The sequence below is a fragment of the Cherax quadricarinatus genome, chromosome 12 (genome assembly GCF_038502225.1).
Source record: "Cherax quadricarinatus isolate ZL_2023a chromosome 12, ASM3850222v1, whole genome shotgun sequence".
Taxonomy (NCBI): domain Eukaryota; kingdom Metazoa; phylum Arthropoda; class Malacostraca; order Decapoda; family Parastacidae; genus Cherax; species Cherax quadricarinatus.
In genome coordinates, this window is record NC_091303.1 from 20,827,929 (window position 1) to 20,847,690 (window position 19,762).

Here is a 19,762-nt window from a genome sequence, read left to right on the forward strand (position 1 = left end):
ATTCTAAGAAAGGCTACGTACTTATTTGTGCTTGCAAGGCCCTACAAGGAGGTTCTTTGAAGCTACTGATGGGCTCTTGATCCAAAGAAAGGGAGCTGCCCTCCCCTTTCTTTGATATATTAGACCATAGTGCAATTACTAGTGAGAGACTAGTGCTATTTTTAACTTGTATTTTTATATTATTAGATTAAACCTATTGTACTTTAGCTCATTCTAGCTCAAAACATAGACTCCACAAAAGTCATTATTAGACCTTAGTGCAATTACAAGTGAGAGTCTTGTTCTATTTTTAATTTGTATTTTTATATTACTAGTTTATACCTAGTAGTACTTTAGTTCATTCCAGCACAACACATAGACAACATCAACTTCACTATGTGTAGTAGTGACTATACCCTAAATGACCAAAATACTCTAGCTATATACTTGTCCAAACTTCCCACCACTACAGATATCAGTACTAGAACTCAACACACAACTCAGGATATAAATAACCATAATTTAAACCTAGAAGATGATTGATCACGTTGACCCTGATCTAAACCTCCATAATCTGACACCCAATCAAAACCTATTGGAAAGTAACTGCCTTTATTACACAGCATCACAAGCCACCACTATCCTAAACAATGCTAAAAGTCTATCAGTACTTAACTACAACATCAGGTCCTTAAGCAAACACTATGATGACCTCCTAGCACTCCTTGAATCACTAAAGACACCCTTCTCCTGCATTATTCTTACTGAGACCTGGCTTAAACAGGACACAATAGATATCTACCCTCTACCAGGATACACAGCAATTCACAACTGCAGACCAAACCAAGTTGGGGGTGGTATTGCAATCTATTACTCTAACCAATTATCTTGTCTTAGCACCACTTGCTTTAGTGATGAATATGGGGAATACATTTTTGCTAATTTTACTGTAAAAAACCTTAAGACGCCTATAACAATCGGTGCCATTTACCGGATACCTCACACAAACATCCCAAATTTCAGTGAGAAATTAAAGTCACTAATAACAAACAGACAAATGAATAAGCACCACCTTCTCTTAGCTGGAGACTTCAACATCAACCTTGGCTTACTAGATGATCAGCCTGTAACTGATTTCATCAACAATATGAACAACACACTTCTCATACCAACAATAACTAAACCAACCAGGCTCACTGAGACAAGTGCAACCATAATAGACCACATATGGACCAATATACTAGCCCCCCTTAAATCAGGGATAATCACAGATAGCACTACAGACCACTACCCTACCTTCCTCCTAACAAACATTAGTAAACCACCACTTGAATACAACAAAGTCTCATTTAGACTCCATGACGAGGCCTCAGTAAGGAAGTTCACAGCTGACCTAGAGACTGTTGATTGGCCTACAGAATTCTCCAAGGCCAATGGTATTGATGACTGGACAGTCATTTTTCTTAACAAATTACTTAGACTATACAACAAACATTGTCCTATAAAAACAAAACAGATCACAAACAAACGACTTGGTTGCCCATGGCTAACCAGCACCATTCTGAAATCCATTGACAAGAAACACCAATATGAAAAGCAATATAGACAGGGCTTAATACACAAAGATACTCTTAAACACTATTCATCAGCTCTCACCAAAGTAATAAAGAAAGCCAAACAACTATACTACTCCAGTAGATTCACAGACACTAGAGGAGATATAAAAAAGACCTGGAAAACACTCTCTCAGATTCTAGGGACCCACAAACTGAGAAAAACCAAGAATATTGTCCTAACTATACCTAATGAAACACCACTACATCCCACTGACACAGCTAACAAGATAAACAACTTCTTCTCAAACATAGGATCTAATCTCGCCAGTAAAATCCCACATACCAATGCCCATGCCGGGGACTACCTAGATGGGAATTTCCCTAATTCCTTCTATCTTGCACCAACTGAGCCCACGGAAGTCATTGAGATTATAAAGTCATTTAAAAATAACTCGGGGAATCTGTCTCATGTCCCACCATTACTGTACAAGCGAGCGGCCCATGTCCTTTCGCATGCAATTTCATTACTTTTTAACAAGTCACTAGAGACTAGCACCTTCCCGAAACTACTCAAGATGGCAAGGGTTACACCAATACATAAAGGTGGTGACCCCACAGACTTAAACAACTATAGGCCAATATCTAACTTACCATTGCTATCCAAAATCTTTGAGAAACTCGTGCACAGGAGACTGTATTCATTTATAACGGCTCAAAACATACTCAACCCCTGCCAATTTGGATTCAGGAAAAATAAAAGCACTAATGATGCAATCATAAAAATGCTAGACCTGCTTTACACAGCATTGGAAAATAAGGAATATCCACTAGGAATTTTTATTGACCTAAGAAAAGCTTTTGACACAGTAGACCACGACATCCTACTCCACAAACTTGATCATTACGGTATAAAAGGCCATGCGCTTGCTTATTTCAAATCTTACATTACTAATAGGTATCAGTACGTCACCATTAAAGACACAGCATCAGCAACACGGCCACTTGATACTGGAGTTCCGCAGGGAAGTGTCCTTGGTCCCCTGCTCTTCCTCATATACATCAATGACCTTCCAAACGTATCCCAACACCTGAAACCCATTCTCTTTGCTGATGACACGACTTATGTCATCTCTCACCCTAATCTTGCCACCCTCAACACCATTGTTAACGAGGAGCTGATCAAAATATCGACTTGGATGACAGCCAATAAACTTACGCTTAACACTGACAAAACCTACTATATTATGTTTGGTAGCAGAGCAGGAGATGCACAAATTAACATTAAGATTGACAACACTCTAATTACCAGAAATAATGGGGGAAAATTCCTAGGCTTATACCTTGACAACCTGAACTTCAGCACCCATATCCAGCATATAACCAAAAAAGTATCCAAAACGGTTGGGATCCTCTCCAAGATACGATACTACGTGCCGCAAAATGCCCTTCTCACACTATACCACTCACTTATTTATCCATACCTCACCTATGCTATTTGTGCTTGGGGATCAACTGCAGCAACACACCTAAAGCCAATAATAACCCAACAAAAAGCTGCAGTAAGAATAATCACTAAATCCCATCCCTGGCAACACACCCCCCCACTCTTCATAGACCTAAACTTACTCCCAGTTCAGTACATCCACACTTACTACTGTGCAATCTACATCTACAGGGCCTTAAACTCTAATATCAACCTTGACCTAAAATGCTTTCTTGATAGTTGTGACAGAACTCACAGGCATAACACCAGACACAAACATCTCTACGACATTCCCCGTGTCCGACTAAACCTTTACAAAAATTCAATGTATGTCAAAGGCCCTAAAATCTGGAATACCCTACCTGAGAACTCTAGAACTGCAGACACATTCATCACCTTCAAAACTACCATTAGAAAACATCTTATCTCCCTGATACACCCCGTCAACTAACTACACGAATACCACCTGGTGGTTCACACTTACACTCACTCACTCATTTGACCATAAACAGAAATATTAATCTCAATCTTAAAATAATGAATCCTGTGATACTCCAATACTGAAACTATGTACTGTGCCAAAACAAAAGCATTCACATTGCTAAACTCACAAACTAGTATCTAGTCACTTAGCCATAATACCAACTTACCTCATAATTTGTAATATTTTACAATTAAGAATAAAACTAAGTATGCCCGAAATGCCTAGCCATGCTAAGCGTTCTAGTGGTACACTCTGTAATCACAATTTTACTACATGTAAACCACACAATAACCAAATTTCTGTAAACTCAGCATTGTAATCCTTATAGAGAAAAAACTTTGAATAAATTTTAACTACACCCCATCCCTCCCTCCCATCAAGCATGCGCAGTATGATCCTTGTGACTTAACACTTCTGTACAAGAGTAATACTATAATAAAGGTTGCAAGGTGGCCATACAAATTTATACACAGTGAACCCAGTGTTTCGGGTGAAAGTTTACGCGTAAGGGATGGAGGGTAACGTGAGGGATGGAGGGTAGCGTGAGGGATGGAGGGTAGCGTGAGGGATGGAGGGTAGCGTGAGGGATGGAGGGTAGCGTGAGGGATGGAGGGTAGCGTGAGGGATGGAGGGTAACGTGAGGGATGGAGGGTAGCGTGAGGGATGGAGGGTAGCGTGAGGGATGGAGGGTAGCGTGAGGGATGGAGGGTAGCGTGAGGGATGGAGGGTAACGTGAGGGATGGAGGGTAGCGTGAGAGATGGAGGGTAACGTGAGGGATGGAGGGCAGCGTGAGGGATGGAGGGTAGCGTGAGGGATGGAGGGTAGCGTGAGGGATGGAGGGTAGCGTGAGGGATGGAGGGTAGCGTGAGGGATGGAGGGTAGCGTGAGGGATGGAGGGTAGCGTGAGGGATGGAGGGTAGCGTGAGGGATGGAGGGTAGCGTGAGGGATGGAGGGTAGCGTGAGGGATGGAGGGTAACGTGAGGGATGGAGGGTAGCGTGAGGGATGGAGGGTAGCGTGAGGGATGGAGGGTAACGTGAGGGATGGAGGGTAGCGTGAGAGATGGAGGGCAGCGTGAGGGATGGAGGGCAGCGTGAGGGATGGAGGGTAGCGTGAGGGATGGAGGGTAGCGTGAGGGATGGAGGGTAGCGTGAGGGATGGAGGGTAGCGTGAGGGATGGAGGGTAGCGTGAGGGATGGAGGGTAGCGTGAGGGATGGAGGGTAGCGTGAGGGATGGAGGGTAGCGTGAGGGATGGAGGGTAACGTGAGGGATGGAGGGTAGCGTGAGGGATGGAGGGTAGCGTGAGGGATGGAGGGTAGCGTGAGGGATGGAGGGTAGCGTGAGGGATGGAGGGTAACGTGAGGGATGAGCGTGAGAGATGGAGGGTAACGTGAGGGATGGAGGGCAGCGTGAGGGATGGAGGGTAGCGTGAGGGATGGAGGGTAGCGTGAGGGATGGAGGGTAGCGTGAGGGATGGAGGGTAGCGTGAGGGATGGAGGGTAGCGTGAGGGATGGAGGGTAGCGTGAGGGACGGAGGGTAGCGTGAGGGACGGAGGGTAGCGTGAGGGACGGAGGGTAGCGTGAGGGATGGAGGGTAGCGTGAGGGATGGAGGGTAGCGTGAGGGATGGAGGGTAGCGTGAGGGATGGAGGGTAGCGTGAGGGATGGAAGGCGGCGTGAGGGATGGAGGGTAGCGTGAGGGATGGAGGGTAGCGTGAGGGATGGAGGGTAGCGTGAGGGATGGAGGGTAGCGTGAGGGATGGAGGGTAGCGTGAGGGATGGAGGGTAGCGTGAGGGATGGAGGGCAGCGTGAGGGATGGAGGGCAGCGTGAGGGATGGAGGGTAACGTGAGGGATGGAGGGTAACGTGAGGGATGGAGGGTAGCGTGAGGGATGGAGGGTAGCGTGAGGGATGGAGGGTAACGTGAGGGACGGAGGGTAACGTGAGGGATGGAGGGTAGCGTGAGGGATGGAGGGTAGCGTGAGGGATGGAGGGTAGCGTGAGGGATGGAGGGTAGCGTGAGGAATGGAGGGTAGCGTGAGGGATGGAGGGTAGCGTGAGGGATGGAGGGTAGCGTGAGGGATGGAGGGTAGCGTGAGGGATGGAGGGTAGCGTGAGGGATGGAGGGTAACGTGAGGGATGGAGGGTAACGTGAGGGATGGAGGGTAGCGTGAGGGATGGAGAGTAGCGTGAGGGATGGAGAGTAGCGTGAGGGATGGAGAGTAGCGTGAGGGACGGAGGGTAACGTGAGGGACGGAGGGTAACGTGAGGGATGGAGGGTAACGTGAGGGATGGAGGGTAACGTGAGGGATGGAGGGTAACGTGAGGGATGGAGGGTAACGTGAGGGATGGAGGGTAACGTGAGGGACGGAGGGTAACGTGAGGGATGGAGGGTAACGTGAGGGATGGAGGGTAACGTGAGGGACGGAGGGTAACGTGAGGGATGGAGGGTAACGTGAGGGATGGAGGGTAACGTGAGGGACGGAGGGTAACGTGAGGGATGGAGGGTAACGTGAGGGATGGAGGGTAACGTGAGGGATGGAGGGTAACGTGAGGGATGGAGGGTAGCGTGAGGTAGGAGGGAAGGACGCCTTACCTTGGCCAGTAGAGTGCATCACCTTGACTACCTTCTTCATCTTAGTGAGTCCCTCGCGGTCCTTGTCCAGTCCCTGCAATTTAACATAAATAGCCTGAGATATAGAAGCTAAAGAAAGGGGGGAAGAAGGAGGAGGATAAGGGAATAGGAAGAGGGGAGGATGGTGGGAGAGGAGAATGGAGTGGAAGAGAGAGGGGGAAGGAGGAAAGATGTAGGAGAGACAGGTAAGGGGTGGGGAGGATATGGAAGAGACTAGAAGGAACCAACTGGGTGGAACACAGAAGGTTGATTACAAACATAGAATATATGATTCAGCCATATTTTATTAAAAAGGTAACATCCACATCCCACAAATATCCACATCCCAAACCATACCACGGGTGGGGTTTGAACCCGTGGTCAGTCTCTCAAAGCTCCAGACCATCGCGTAAGCCACTGGGCCAGAGTTTGGAGAGAGACTGACTGAGGGTTCAAACCCCACCCGTGGTATGGTTTGTTTGCAATCGTGTGATTACGATTTCGTGAGTCATCCACATCCCACAAACACCCAGTTCACAAAAATAAACCACCATCGGTAATATATATGGGATGATATATAAAGCATAAATACATGTAGCATCATAAAAAGGCAGGAGAACCATGGTGCCTCGATCACAACAATAATAGCAGTGTAGCACATAGTAAACACAGGAACTAACTTGTTAGCAATAGCATGTAAACAAAGACGCAAGCCACTGAGAAAGAAACAGATACACCACACTATAGGTAGATACAGTACTCAGCTCTCAGTACATCTCTTAGGTAGGTACAGTACTCAACCCGGAGTACATCTCTTTGGATACAGGTTCTTAGGAGAGTGTAGTCATATGGGATGCAGAAGCAACTCCCACACGTCCAAGCTTACTGCCAACGCAACCGTCAGTATTATTGTCTTGGGAAGGGAGTTGAGAGAAATGGCATACATTATGGTGCTTAAGATCTCTTGTCTACGTTAATAGGGGCATGAATAACTAAAAATAAACGCCATTTCAAAATGTCAATGAAATTTAGACAAAATTATATACTGTAATAAAATTCATTCAAAAAATACGCCATTTTTCGCCTTTGTAAAATTAGTGTGCACTACATCAGCACTTAGCTTGTCTTCTTTAGCATCCAGAACTGCATCGTAATGATCTAACAACTGTGTAAGGCAGAAATGACTTGTCCTAAACTCATTCTTCCTTGGATTATGTAACTGTTGTGATTCCGTGTGATTGGCAATCTTGCTTCTTACAACTCGTTCAAAGGTTTTGATGTGTCAAATTAGGGTTATTGGTCTATAGACTTTTGTAATTGCTTTACTGCCTCCTTTGTGGAGTGCGACAATATCAGTGGTTATTAATAGCTGTGAGAGGACACCAGTGTCCAGGCTCCTCTTCCATAAAACACTAAAGGCCTTGTATATTTTCAAAATCGATTTATGTATATTATTGGTTTGTTGGGAATTTGCTTTTTGTTGACACTAATATCCAGTTATGAAGGGGCCGCCATTGGTTTTATTTCCATGGCTCCGAGGAGGTGATATATTCTTGTTATTTGTCAATCTTACTTCTTAGCAATACAATCTCTGATGTCTTAATAATGGTTGTGAATAATACTATACATAGTTTAGTTCTCACGTGGCTCGTACCTCCTGGTTCAAGTGGTATGCGGGACTGTTATAAACAATTTTATTTACCGATAAATATAGTTTAGGGTGAAATTGTCTGCAGGAGGTAAGATAATGGTCAAACCTGTAAGGGCTCATTCGTTCTTCTGGATATTCCGTATTTCCAAATGCAGAATTTGCATATTTCGATTTTTCGCCGACTTTTATTTACGTCGTTTGTACCGTTTCTGGATTTAAGGTAAAATTGAGGGAAACTTAATTTCACGAACTGTGTGTGATTAGTGTATTACTCTGCTGTATCAACAGTCGTATCCGAGTTTTCTGCTCGACTCTGAGTGTCACTTGTTGTATTATCACTGTCTGCATCATTTCTTTTGCAAGCTTCCTGTTCCTTGGGAATTATCTCTTGTGCATATTCATGATTCCCGTTTTCTGCACCAGGGTGGTCCTGGGCTCCATACGAAGTGTTTAGTAGTTGACAGAGGTTAGATAAGAAAGCATCTTTATTTATGGAAGAGATGCCGGCCAAAATTTTTATCATTACGAATGCACTTACCCAGTAACTACATTGCTTCTGCAGGCAATTTCTGCCCTGTCTCACTTAGACAACCCAATATATTTAGGGTGTTTCAGTCTGCCTGTCTGATGTCTACCAAAGTGCATTACGATGGTCTAAGTCCCCGCGGCAGGGTTCTAGACCAGGCCTCCTGGAGGATGGCCTGATCAACCAGGGTGTTGGTGCTAGTCGCATTAATCCAACATATGTTTCACAGCCCGGCTGATCAGCATCTGATTTTAGAAACTTACCAAGACAGCCAGGGGTCTCTTGGTAAGCCCTCTTATGTATGAAAGGAGGGTGGTGAAGTCTTGATCCATTCACACTTATTGAGTTATTTCTTAGTGTACTCACTACACCCCTGCTTCTAACTGGGGATATTTTTGCACAGTCTGCAAAGCCTCTTACCTCCATGGGGAATGAAAGTGTGTGTGCAGATTTGGGATCAATCCCTATATAATTTTTTAGGTGTAGATTATAAGGTATTTTTTCTCGCCTACGTTCCAAGGAGGAATTTCAAGCGTTCCCAATAAATCTGATGCTTTACTGAATATATGCAGCCTGACACGCACGTAAAACGGGCCAATTGTCTATCTAAGTGTACAAGTGCCGTTAACAAACATTAACAGACACACACACACAATCCTGTGTCACAAACCTACTGACGGCAGTAAGGCAAGAGGGGTGGGTAGATTGCATTTTCTTGGGCTGTAAGAAGGCTTTTGACACAGTTCCACACAAGAGATTAGTGAAGGTTGGAGAACCAGGTAGGTACAACAGGAAAGGCACTGCAGTGGATCAGAGAATATCTGACAGGAAGGTAACAACGAGTCATGGTACGCGACGAGGTGTCAGACCGGGCGCCTGTGACGAGCGGGGTTCCACAGAGGTCAGTCCTAGGATCAGTGCTGTTTCTGGTACATGTGAATGACATGGCGGAAGGGATAGACTCAGTGTCCCTGTTTGCAGACGATGTGAAGGTAATGAGAATTTAATCGGATGAGGATTAGGCAGGACTACAAAAAGATCTGGACAGGCTTCAAGCCTGGTCCAGCAACTGGACCAGGCTTTGACACCAAGTGCAAAGTCATGAAGATCGGGGAAGGGCAAAGAAGACCGCAGATAAAGTAGTCTAGGTGGCCAAAGACTGCAAACCTCACTCAAGGAAAAGGATCTTGGAGCGAGCATAATACTGAGCACATCTGAGGTGCGCATCAACCAAATAACTGCTTCAGCATATGGGCGCCTAGCAAACCTAAGAATAGCGTTCCAACACCTCAGTAAGGAATCGTTCAGGACTCTGTTCACAGTGTACGTCAGGCCCATATTGGAGTATGCAACACCAGTTTGGAACCTTCACCTGGTCAAGCACGTCAAGAAATTTGAGAAAGTGCAAAGGTTTGTAACGAGACTAGTCCCGGAGCTAAGAGGCATGTCCTACGAAGAAAGGTTAAGGGAAATCGACCTGATGACATTGGAGGACAGGAGAGAGAAGAGCGACATGATAACGACATAAAAAATACTGAGAGGAATTGACAACGTAGATAGAGACAGGATATTCCAAAGATGGGACACAGCAACAAGGGGTCACAACTGGAACCTGAAGACTCAGATGAATCACAGGAATGTTAGGAAGTATTCAGTCATACAGTTGTCAGGAAGTGGAATAGTCTGGAAAGTAATGCAATGGAGGCAGGATCCATACGTTGCTTTAAGAAGAGGTATGATAAAGTTCATGGAGCAGGGAGAGTGAACCTAGTAGAGACCAGTGAAGAGGCGGGGCCAGGAGCTATGAATCGACCCCTGCAACCATAAATGGTGAGCGAGTACACACACAAACACACACACGCCCCACCCTAGGTGCTGGAGGCTATCATTCCTCGCATATATACACAAACACCACACATGGTGAGTAACCGTAAAAAAACTGTATGAACAACCATCCAGGGAGGTATTAGTTTAGAGTAGATAAAATGTTTTTAAACAAATTTAACCTAAACACAAATAATACCTTCAGTAAAATATAATATTTGAAGACAAACCTTTAATACACAAAACAGTTCAAACACACGCTGATGTTTTTGTAAAATATCATTTATATATTTTGATGGCGATATATTCACTACATCACTGGCATGCAAGCAGCAACTGCATGGAAGCCATCACTGGCATGCAAGCAGCAACTGCATGGAAGCCATCACTGACATACAAGCAGCAACTGCATGGAAGCCATCACTGGCATGCAAGCAACAACTGCATGGAAGCCATCACTGACATACAAGCAACAACTGCATGGAAGCCATCACTGACATACAAGCAACACCTGCATGGAAGCCATCACTGGCATACAAGCAACAACTGCATGGAAGCCATCACTGACATACAAGCAACAACTGCATGGAAGCCATCACTGACATACAAGCAACACCTGCATGGAAGCCATCACTGACATACAAGCAACAACTGCATGGAAGCCATCACTGACATACAAGCAACACCTGCATGGAAGCCATCACTGGCATACAAGCAACAACTGCATGGAAGCCATCACTGGCATACAAGCAACAACTGCATGGAAGCCATCACTGGCATACAAGCAACAACTGCATGGAAGCCATCACTGGCATGCAAGCAGCAACTGCATGGAAGCCATCACTGACATACAAGCAGCAACTGCATGGAAGCCATCACTGGCATGCAAGCAACAACTGCATGGAAGCCACCACTGGCATGCAAGCAACAACTGCATGGAAGCCACCACTGGCATACAAGCAACAACTGCATGGAAGCCATCACTGGCATGCAAGCAACAACTGCATGGAAGCCATCACTGACATGCAAGCAGCAACTGCATGGAAGCCATCACTGGCATGCAAGCAACAACTGCATGGAAGCCACCACTGGCATACAAGCAACAACTGCATGGAAGCCATCACTGGCATGCAAGCAACAACTGCATGGAAGCCACCACTGGCATGCAAGCAACAACTGCATGGAAGCCACCACTGGCATGCAAGCAACTGCATGGAAGCCATTACTGGCATACAAGCAGCAACTGCATGGAAGCCATCACTGGCATACAAGCAGCAACTGCATGGAAGCCATCACTGGCATGCAAGCAACAACTGCATGGAAGCCATCACTGGCATGCAAGCAACAACTGCATGGAAGCCATCACTGACATACAAGCAACAACTGCATGGAAGCCATCACTGGCATGCAAGCAACAACTGCATGGAAGCCATCACTGACATACAAGCAGCAACTGCATGGAAGCCATCACTGGCATGCAAGCAACAACTGCATGGAAGCCATCACTGGCATGCAAGCAACAACTGCATGGAAGCCACCACTGGCATGCAAGCAACTGCATGGAAGCCATCACTGGCATACAAGCAGCAACTGCATGGAAGCCATCACTGGCATGCAAGCAACAACTGCATGGAAGCCATCACTGGCATGCAAGCAACAACTGCATGGAAGCCATCACTGACATACAAGCAACAACTGCATGGAAGCCATCACTGGCATGCAAGCAGCAACTGCATGGAAGCCATCACTGGCATGCAAGCAGCAACTGCATGGAAGCCATCACTGGCATGCAAGCAACAACTGCATGGAAGCCATCACTGACATACAAGCAACAACTGCATGGAAGCCATCACTGACATACAAGCAACAACTGCATGGAAGCCATCACTGGCATACAAGCAACAACTGCATGGAAGCCATCACTGGCATACAAGCAGCAACTGCATGGAAGCCATCACTGACATACAAGCAACAACTGCATGGAAGCCATCACTGACATACAAGCAACACCTGCATGGAAGACATCACTGACATACAAGCAACAACTGCATGGAAGCCATCACTGGCATACAAGCAACAACTGCATGGAAGCCATCACTGGCATACAAGCAACAACTGCATGGAAGCCATCACTGGCATACAAGCAACAACTGCATGGAAGCCATCACTGACATACAAGCAACAACTGCATGGAAGCCATCACTGACATACAAGCAACAACTGCATGGAAGCCATCACTGACATACAAGCAACAACTGCATGGAAGCCATCACTGGCATGCAAGCAGCAACTGCATGGAAGCCATCACTGGCATGCAAGCAACAACTGCATGGAAGCCATCACTGGCATACAAGCAACAACTGCATAGAAGCCATCACTGGCATACAAGCAACAACTGCATGGAAGCCATCACTGGCATACAAGCAACAACTGCATGGAAGCCATCACTGGCATACAAGCAACAACTGCATGGAAGCCATCACTGACATACAAGGAACAACTGCATGGAAGCCATCACTGACATACAAGCAACAACTGCATGGAAGCCATCACTGGCATACAAGCAACAACTGCATGGAAGCCATCACTGGCATACAAGCAACAACTGCATGGAAGCCATCACTGGCATACAAGCAACAACTGCATGGAAGCCATCACTGGCATACAAGCAACAACTGCATGGAAGCCATCACTGGCATACAAGCAACAACTGCATGGAAGCCATCACTGGCATACAAGCAACAACTGCATGGAAGCCATCACTGGCATACAAGCAACAACTGCATGGAAGCCATCACTGGCATACAAGCAACAACTGCATGGAAGCCATCACTGGCATGCAAGCAACAACTGCATAGAAGCCATCACTGGCATACAAGCAACAACTGCATGGAAGCCATCACTGGCATACAAGCAACAACTGTATGGAAGCCATCACTGGCATACAAGCAACAACTGTATGGAAGCCATCACTGGCATACAAGCAACAACTGCATGGAAGCCATCACTGGCATGCAAGCAGCAACTGCATGGAAGCCATCACTGGCATGGAAGCAACAACTGCATGGAAACCACCACTGACATGCAAGCAATAACTGCATGGAAGCCACCACTGGCATGCAAGCAACAACTGCATGGAAGCCACCACTGGCATGCAAGCAACAACTGCATGGAAGCCAGCACTGGCATGCAAGCAGCAACTGCATGGAAGCCACCACTGGCATGCAAGCAACAACTGCATGGAAGCCACCACTGGCATGCAAGCAACAACTGCATGGAAGCCACCACTGGCATGCAAGCAACAACTGCATGGAAGCCACCACTGGCATGCAAGCAACAACTGCATGGAAGCTACCACTGGCATGCAAGCAACAACTGCATGGAAGCCACCACTGGCATGCAAGCAACAACTGCATGAAAGCCAGCACTGGCATGCAAGCAGCAACTGCATGGAAGCCACCACTGGCATGCAAGCAACAACTGCATGGAAGCCACCACTGGCATGCAAGCAACAACTGCATGGAAGCCACCACTGGCATGCAAGCAGCAACTGCATGAAAGCCATCACTGGCATGCAAGCAGCAACTGCATGAAAGCCATCACTGGCATGCAAGCAACAACTGCATGGAAACCATCACTGGCATGCAAGCAATAACTGCATGGAAGCCATCACCGGCATACAAGCAACAACTGCATGGAAGCCATCACTGGCATTTAAGCAAAAATTCTTAGGAAATTAAACTAACTATTCTTTGCTAATTTTTGGTCAATGAATACCCTAAGTGATGCTGAAAATTGCAAATTCTCTTTCGATAAAGATATGGTATGGACTCAAGGTGGTTGCTTTAACTCGGGAAGGGAGGAGGGTAAACAAACTGTAAAGGCAAAAAGGCTCTTGATTCAAACCCCACGATGATTAATTGAATAAAAATCCACACTTCCTATATTTCCCAAGTTTCTTTTTTTTCGAGGGAGGGAGGATGAGACAAACTTGTACAGAATGGACCACCAATTGTGCATCTTTGATTTCTGCACTGTATTTCTGGCAACTCTGATAGAAAAGGGATAACTGTCTTGCAATTCAGATATTACATCACCCTGCTAACTGAATTGCATCAGTTCATTCTCGGAAGTCACACAGTAGGCATGTGTCATCTTCCTTCTAGTTTGCTTTTGATGTTGACTTGTTTCAGACAAATTTGTACAGGGATGCCTCGTAATTACGTAAACAGTCCAGATAACTTATGGTTGTGAATAATTGACTTTTGCATCGCAAAAGCATTATAAATGTCATGATTAGGAAAGGCTGTCACCTTAATTTTGGCTGCAATATTGGAGATCAAGCCAAGAGCTGAGCCCCACACACATTTTGCGAAACTTGTGCAATCAACCTTCAACAATGGTTGAATTGTAAAAGAAAATCTGTGCCTTTTAATAACATGACTCACGAAACTGTAATGACGCGATTGCAAACAAACCCGCGATCAGAGAGTCATAAAACCCCAGACCGACACGCTAGCCACTAGGCCAGCTGGCTACAAGATTCGTCCAGTTAAGTATATTTATACACCACTAGGAGGTTAGCATAGGCACCACTGTGACCACAAGTTTTTACAGACTAATCTCCCGCCAGCGTGGCCGTGACTAGCTCTAGTTCAAGTCCCCTCAGAGCCGTCATAAATATACCTAGTTGGACGAATCTTGTTGTAGCCAGCTTGCCCAGTGGCTAAACGCGTCGGTTTGGAGTTTCATGACTCTGATCGCGGGTTCTATCCCCGCCCGTGGAATAGTTTATCTGTGCCTTTTGCAATGCCGTTAGTGTGAAGGGACTCAAAAGATCATTTGAACGATTGTTAGTTCTGCATGGTACCTCCAGTCAGTAAAGGTATTTGCAAGGAAGAAAACTGTGGACTGTACAATACCCTAATATACCCCCTTGTTATATGCCCTGTACCCCACTGCGAAGGACTACTCATTCTTGAGCTCCAGAACTCATTCTCCACTGAGTCAGAGGAGGAGGAGGAGGATGGAACCTGTGAAACTTGTGAACCTTCAGCTTCACAAGACCCTGAACATGTTCATAACTTGACTTCTAAACAGCGCATGATAACTCAAAATGAAGTAAAGGACTTAGAGATTTAGAAATGCTAAAGAGCAAGACCAAACTGATGGGTTCCAGTTTGCAGCAGTGGAATCTTCTCGCTGAAAATGATTGAGCAAGTTTCGTGACTGTCAAAAAGATTTTGTTCCATTCTTCATCATGGAAAGGTGACCTTGTAGCCTGCAACCACATCGATGGCCTGATGGCAACCCTAAATATTGTTCATAATCCTGACGAGTGGAGAATGTTCATCATTCATTGGAGCCTAAATGCTGTTTTGTTGCATGTTCGCAAAAATGTTGCCATCAATTCCAGCTGGTTAGGCAGTCCTCCTGAAGGAAACGTGTGAACACAAAGCAGATTTATGAACTATATGTTGAATAGTCTGGGACCCCGGACGTAAATAGTGTTCCCTTATTTTGCCCACCGCACCCTCGCTTATCACTGGGTTTATTTTGTACTTCCTCCCACATCTCTCACTCCAATATGTTACGGCAGTGTGCAGTCTGGGACAAGGTCCTCAAGAATTTTCCATGTATCTCTCCTCCGCTCCAGCGAGTACATATTTAGGACTTTAAAGCGTTCCCAGTATATTAAATGCTTTATTGGTTCTATGCTGGCCGTAAACCATCTCTGTATCTGTTCCATCTATGATATTTCTTCTGATCTAAACGGGGTCCTCAACACTGAACAAGTATTCCAAATAAGAGAACACAAGCAATTTGAAAAGTGTCACCATTGGCACTTTCCCTAGTTTTAAAAATGCTCATTGTCTACCCTGTCATCTTCCTGGTTGTGGTGATATTGGTCTTATTGTGTTCATTGTGACAGGTATCCTGCTGTGTTTTTGTGTGAATAGGATAGTTGGGCGAGGACTTCTCGTTATATCAAGAAGGCGTGGCCACTCCGACACTTTGAAAACTGGAACAAAAAAATTTCAGTATCCTCTGATATACCTTTATACCTTTGAAGAGTTTCGAAAGTTTAACTACTCTCAGAGCCCAGCCATGGGCCAGGCTCGTTCGATGCTTGCCTGATCAACCAGGCTGTTGCTGCTGGAGACCAGCTGCCCCACATATCCATCACAGCCTGGTTGATCTGACACCTGGTGAAGATACTTGTCCAGTTTCCTCTTGAAGGCTTCTACACTTGTTCCAGCCGTGTTTCTGATATCTTCTGGTAAGATGTTCAATAGTCTGGGACCCCGGATGTTGATACAGTATTCCCTTATTGTCCCCACTGCACCCATGCTCCTCACTGGGTTTATTTTACACTTCCTCCCATATCTCTCACTCCAGTATGTTATGGCAGTGTGCAGATTTGAGACCAGGCCCTCGAGTACTTTCCAGGTGTACATTACCATGTATCTCTCTCTCCTCTGCTCCAATGAATACATGTTCAAGACTTGAAGGCGTTCCCAGTAATTTAGGTGTTTTATTGGCTCAATGTGAGCCGTAAACGACCTCTGTATTTGTTCCAGCTCTGATATTTCTCCTGCCTTGAACGGGGCCGTCAGCACTGAGCAATATTCTAAATGAGGGAGCACTAGTGATTTGAAGAATGTCACCATCGGCATTATTTCCCTTGTTTGAAAGTTCTCAATACCCACCACGTCATCTGCAAATGATGATACAAAAGTGTGACGGGTGTTTTGATCTATGTCTGCTATAAGAATGAGAAACAACAGAGGTGCCAGGACAGTGCCTTGGGGCACTGAGCTTTTGACCTCGCTGATGCTGGATCTTGCTCTGTTTAGTACTACTTGTCGAGTTCTGTGTGTTAGGAAACCGAAAATCCATCTACCTACCTTCCCTGTAATGCCCCTGGCCCTCATTTTGTATGCTATCACTCCATGATCGCATTTGTCAACCGCCTTTGCAAAATCTGTGTAAATCACATCTGCGTTTTGGTCTTCTTCCAGTGCCTCCGTAATTCTGTCATAATGGTTTAGCAGCTGTGACAGGCATCATCGTCCTGCTCTAAAACCATGTTGGTTCGGGTTATGCTGGCTGTGCTGGTCCATGAAGATTTTTATGATGTGAAAGGTTAGGGCTACTGGTCTGTAATTTTTAGCTAGTGCTCTACTACCTCCCTTGTGCAAAGAGGCTATGTCTGCACTCTTTAAGGTCTTCGGTATTTCACCTAGATCTAACCTCTTTCTCCAAAGAATACTGAGGCCTCGTGCTAGTGGTACTTTGCACTAATTTATAAATGGAGCATTCAATGAATCTGGTCCAGGTGCAGAGTGAGTGGGCATATTGTCCATTCCTTATTCGAAATCTATGGGATTTGTACCAGTGTCCGTTAGTTGGTCTGCGTAGCCTTCTGCTGGAGTGAAAAATATTTCTGTACTTTCTACCTTGCTGTGATTTAGCGGGCTGCTGAACACCGACTCATACTGTTCTTTTAGGACTTCGTTCATTTCCTGTTCATCGTCTGTATACGTATCTCCTCTCAATAATGGTCTAATTCTACAGGTATTTCTTAGTTTAGATTTTGCGTAGGAATAGAAATATTTTGGGTTTCTTGCAATATCCTGTATGGCCCTTTGTTCCCTTGGTACTTCTTCTGTTAGGTATGACATCCTAAGTTTTTGCTCTAATTCAGTGATCTCTCGGGTAAGACTATCTTTCCTCTGTTGTAGCATATTTGTATTTTTAAGCAATTCAGTAACCCGTTTTCTTCTTCTGCCTACCTGGAGTCTACCTGGAGGTTATTCTGGGGATCAACGCCCCCGCGGCCCAGTCCATGACCAGGCCTCCCGGTGGACCAGGGCCTGATCAACCAGGTTGTTACTGCTGGCCGCACGCAGTCCAACGTACGAACCACAGCCCGGGTGATCCGGCACTGACTTTAGGTATCTGTCCTGCTCTCTCTTGAAGGCAGCCAGGGGTTTATTGGTAATTCCCCTCATGCTTGGTGGGAGGCTGCTGAACAGTCCTGGGCCCCGGACACTTATGGTGTTTTCCCTTAGTGTACCAATGGCGCCCCTACTTTTAACTGGGGGTATTTTGCATCGCCTCCCCAGTCTTTTACTTTCGTAGGGAGTGATTTCTGTGAGCAGATTCGGGGCCATTCCTTCTAGGATTTTCCAAGTGTAGATTATGATATATCTCTCTCTCCTGCGTTCCAACGAGTACAAGTCAAGTGCTTCCAAGCGTTTCTGTACCATCTCCTACGCTCTCTCTCTATATCTGATCATCTTCTGGGTTTCCTCAATGGTACGTGCTTCATACACACCTTGTATGCTTCTGTATTCAGCTTCTCTAGGCACTGGTGGGGATTTAGGTTGCTCATGTCTGATTCCCAGGGTATGTCTGATAATTCTTGGTTTATTTTTTTTTCCAGTCAATTCTATGGTTGCTAAAATTAAACTTACTGAACATTCCATCTTTGTAGAATCGAGAAGGATTTGCTACCACCCTTACACATTAAACTAGGCCTCATGAAAAAATTAGTTTAGGTTATGTATAAAATGACAACAACCTTTAAGTACCTAGATGACAAATCCCCAAAGGCTCAATGAAGCAAAAATCAACGAAGTTATTTGTTGGTCCACAGATTCACGTGATTCTTAAGAGACGAAGAGAGTGATCGTATCACAGTGAGGAGAAAATGCCTGAAATCCTTTCCGGCTAGTAACAACCATTTTTTTTTTCGGAAATACCGAAGCTGACAATTACAGAGACAATTACTGGAAAAACCTGCTGTTACCTGGAGGTTACCTGGAGGTTATTCCGGGGATCAACATCCCCGCGGCCCGGTCCATGACCAGGCCTCCCGATGAATCAGGGCCTGATCAACTAGGCTGTTACTGCTGGCCGCACGCAGTCCAACGTACGAGCCACAGCCCGGCTGATCCGGCACTGACTTTAGGTATCTGTCCAGCTCTCTCTTGAAGGCAGCCAGGGGTTTATTGGTAATTCCCCTAATGCTTGATGGGAGGCTGTTGAACAGTCTTGGGCCCCGGACACTTACGGTGTTTTCCCTTAGTGTACCAATGGCACCCCTACTTTTTATTGGGGGCATTTTGCATCGCCTGCCCAGTCTTTTACTTTCGTAGGGAGTGATTTCTGTGTGCAGATTTGGGACCATTCCTTCCACGATTTTCCAAGTGTAGATTATGATATATCTCTCCCTCCTGCGTTCCAACGAGTACAAGTCAAGTGCTTCCAAGCGTTCCCAGTAGTTAAGGTGCTTGACAGAACTTATGCGTGCAGTAAAGGATCTCTGTACACTCTCTAGATCTGCGATTTCACCTGCTTTAAATGGAGATGTTAATGAACAGCAGTATTCCAGCCTAGAGAGAACAAGTGATTTGAAAAGGATCATCACTGGCTTGGCATCTCTCGTTTTGAACGTTCTCATTATCCATCCTAACATTTTCTTTGCACGTGCGATCGTGGCACTGCTGTGATCCTTGAAAGTGAGATCCTCAGACATTACTATTCCCAGGTCCCTTGCATTATTTTTCCGCTCTATTGTATGGCCAGAGTCTGTAGTATACTCTGTTCTAGTTATTATCTCCTCCAGTTTTCCATAAC

The 19,762-nt window shown here is 45.5% G+C and overlaps 1 protein-coding gene across 1 annotated transcript in view; it reads right to left on the minus strand.

Moving 5' to 3' along the window:
- Asap (ArfGAP domain of ASAP) overlaps nucleotides 1-19,762 on the minus strand; it is a gene marked incomplete in the record, with an annotated part of 838,555 nt that overhangs the window by 268,675 nt on the left and 550,118 nt on the right. Inside the window, 1 exon segment of the mRNA XM_070084261.1 lies at nucleotides 6,099-6,171. Coding sequence (XP_069940362.1) covers nucleotides 6,099-6,171 — 73 coding nt within the window.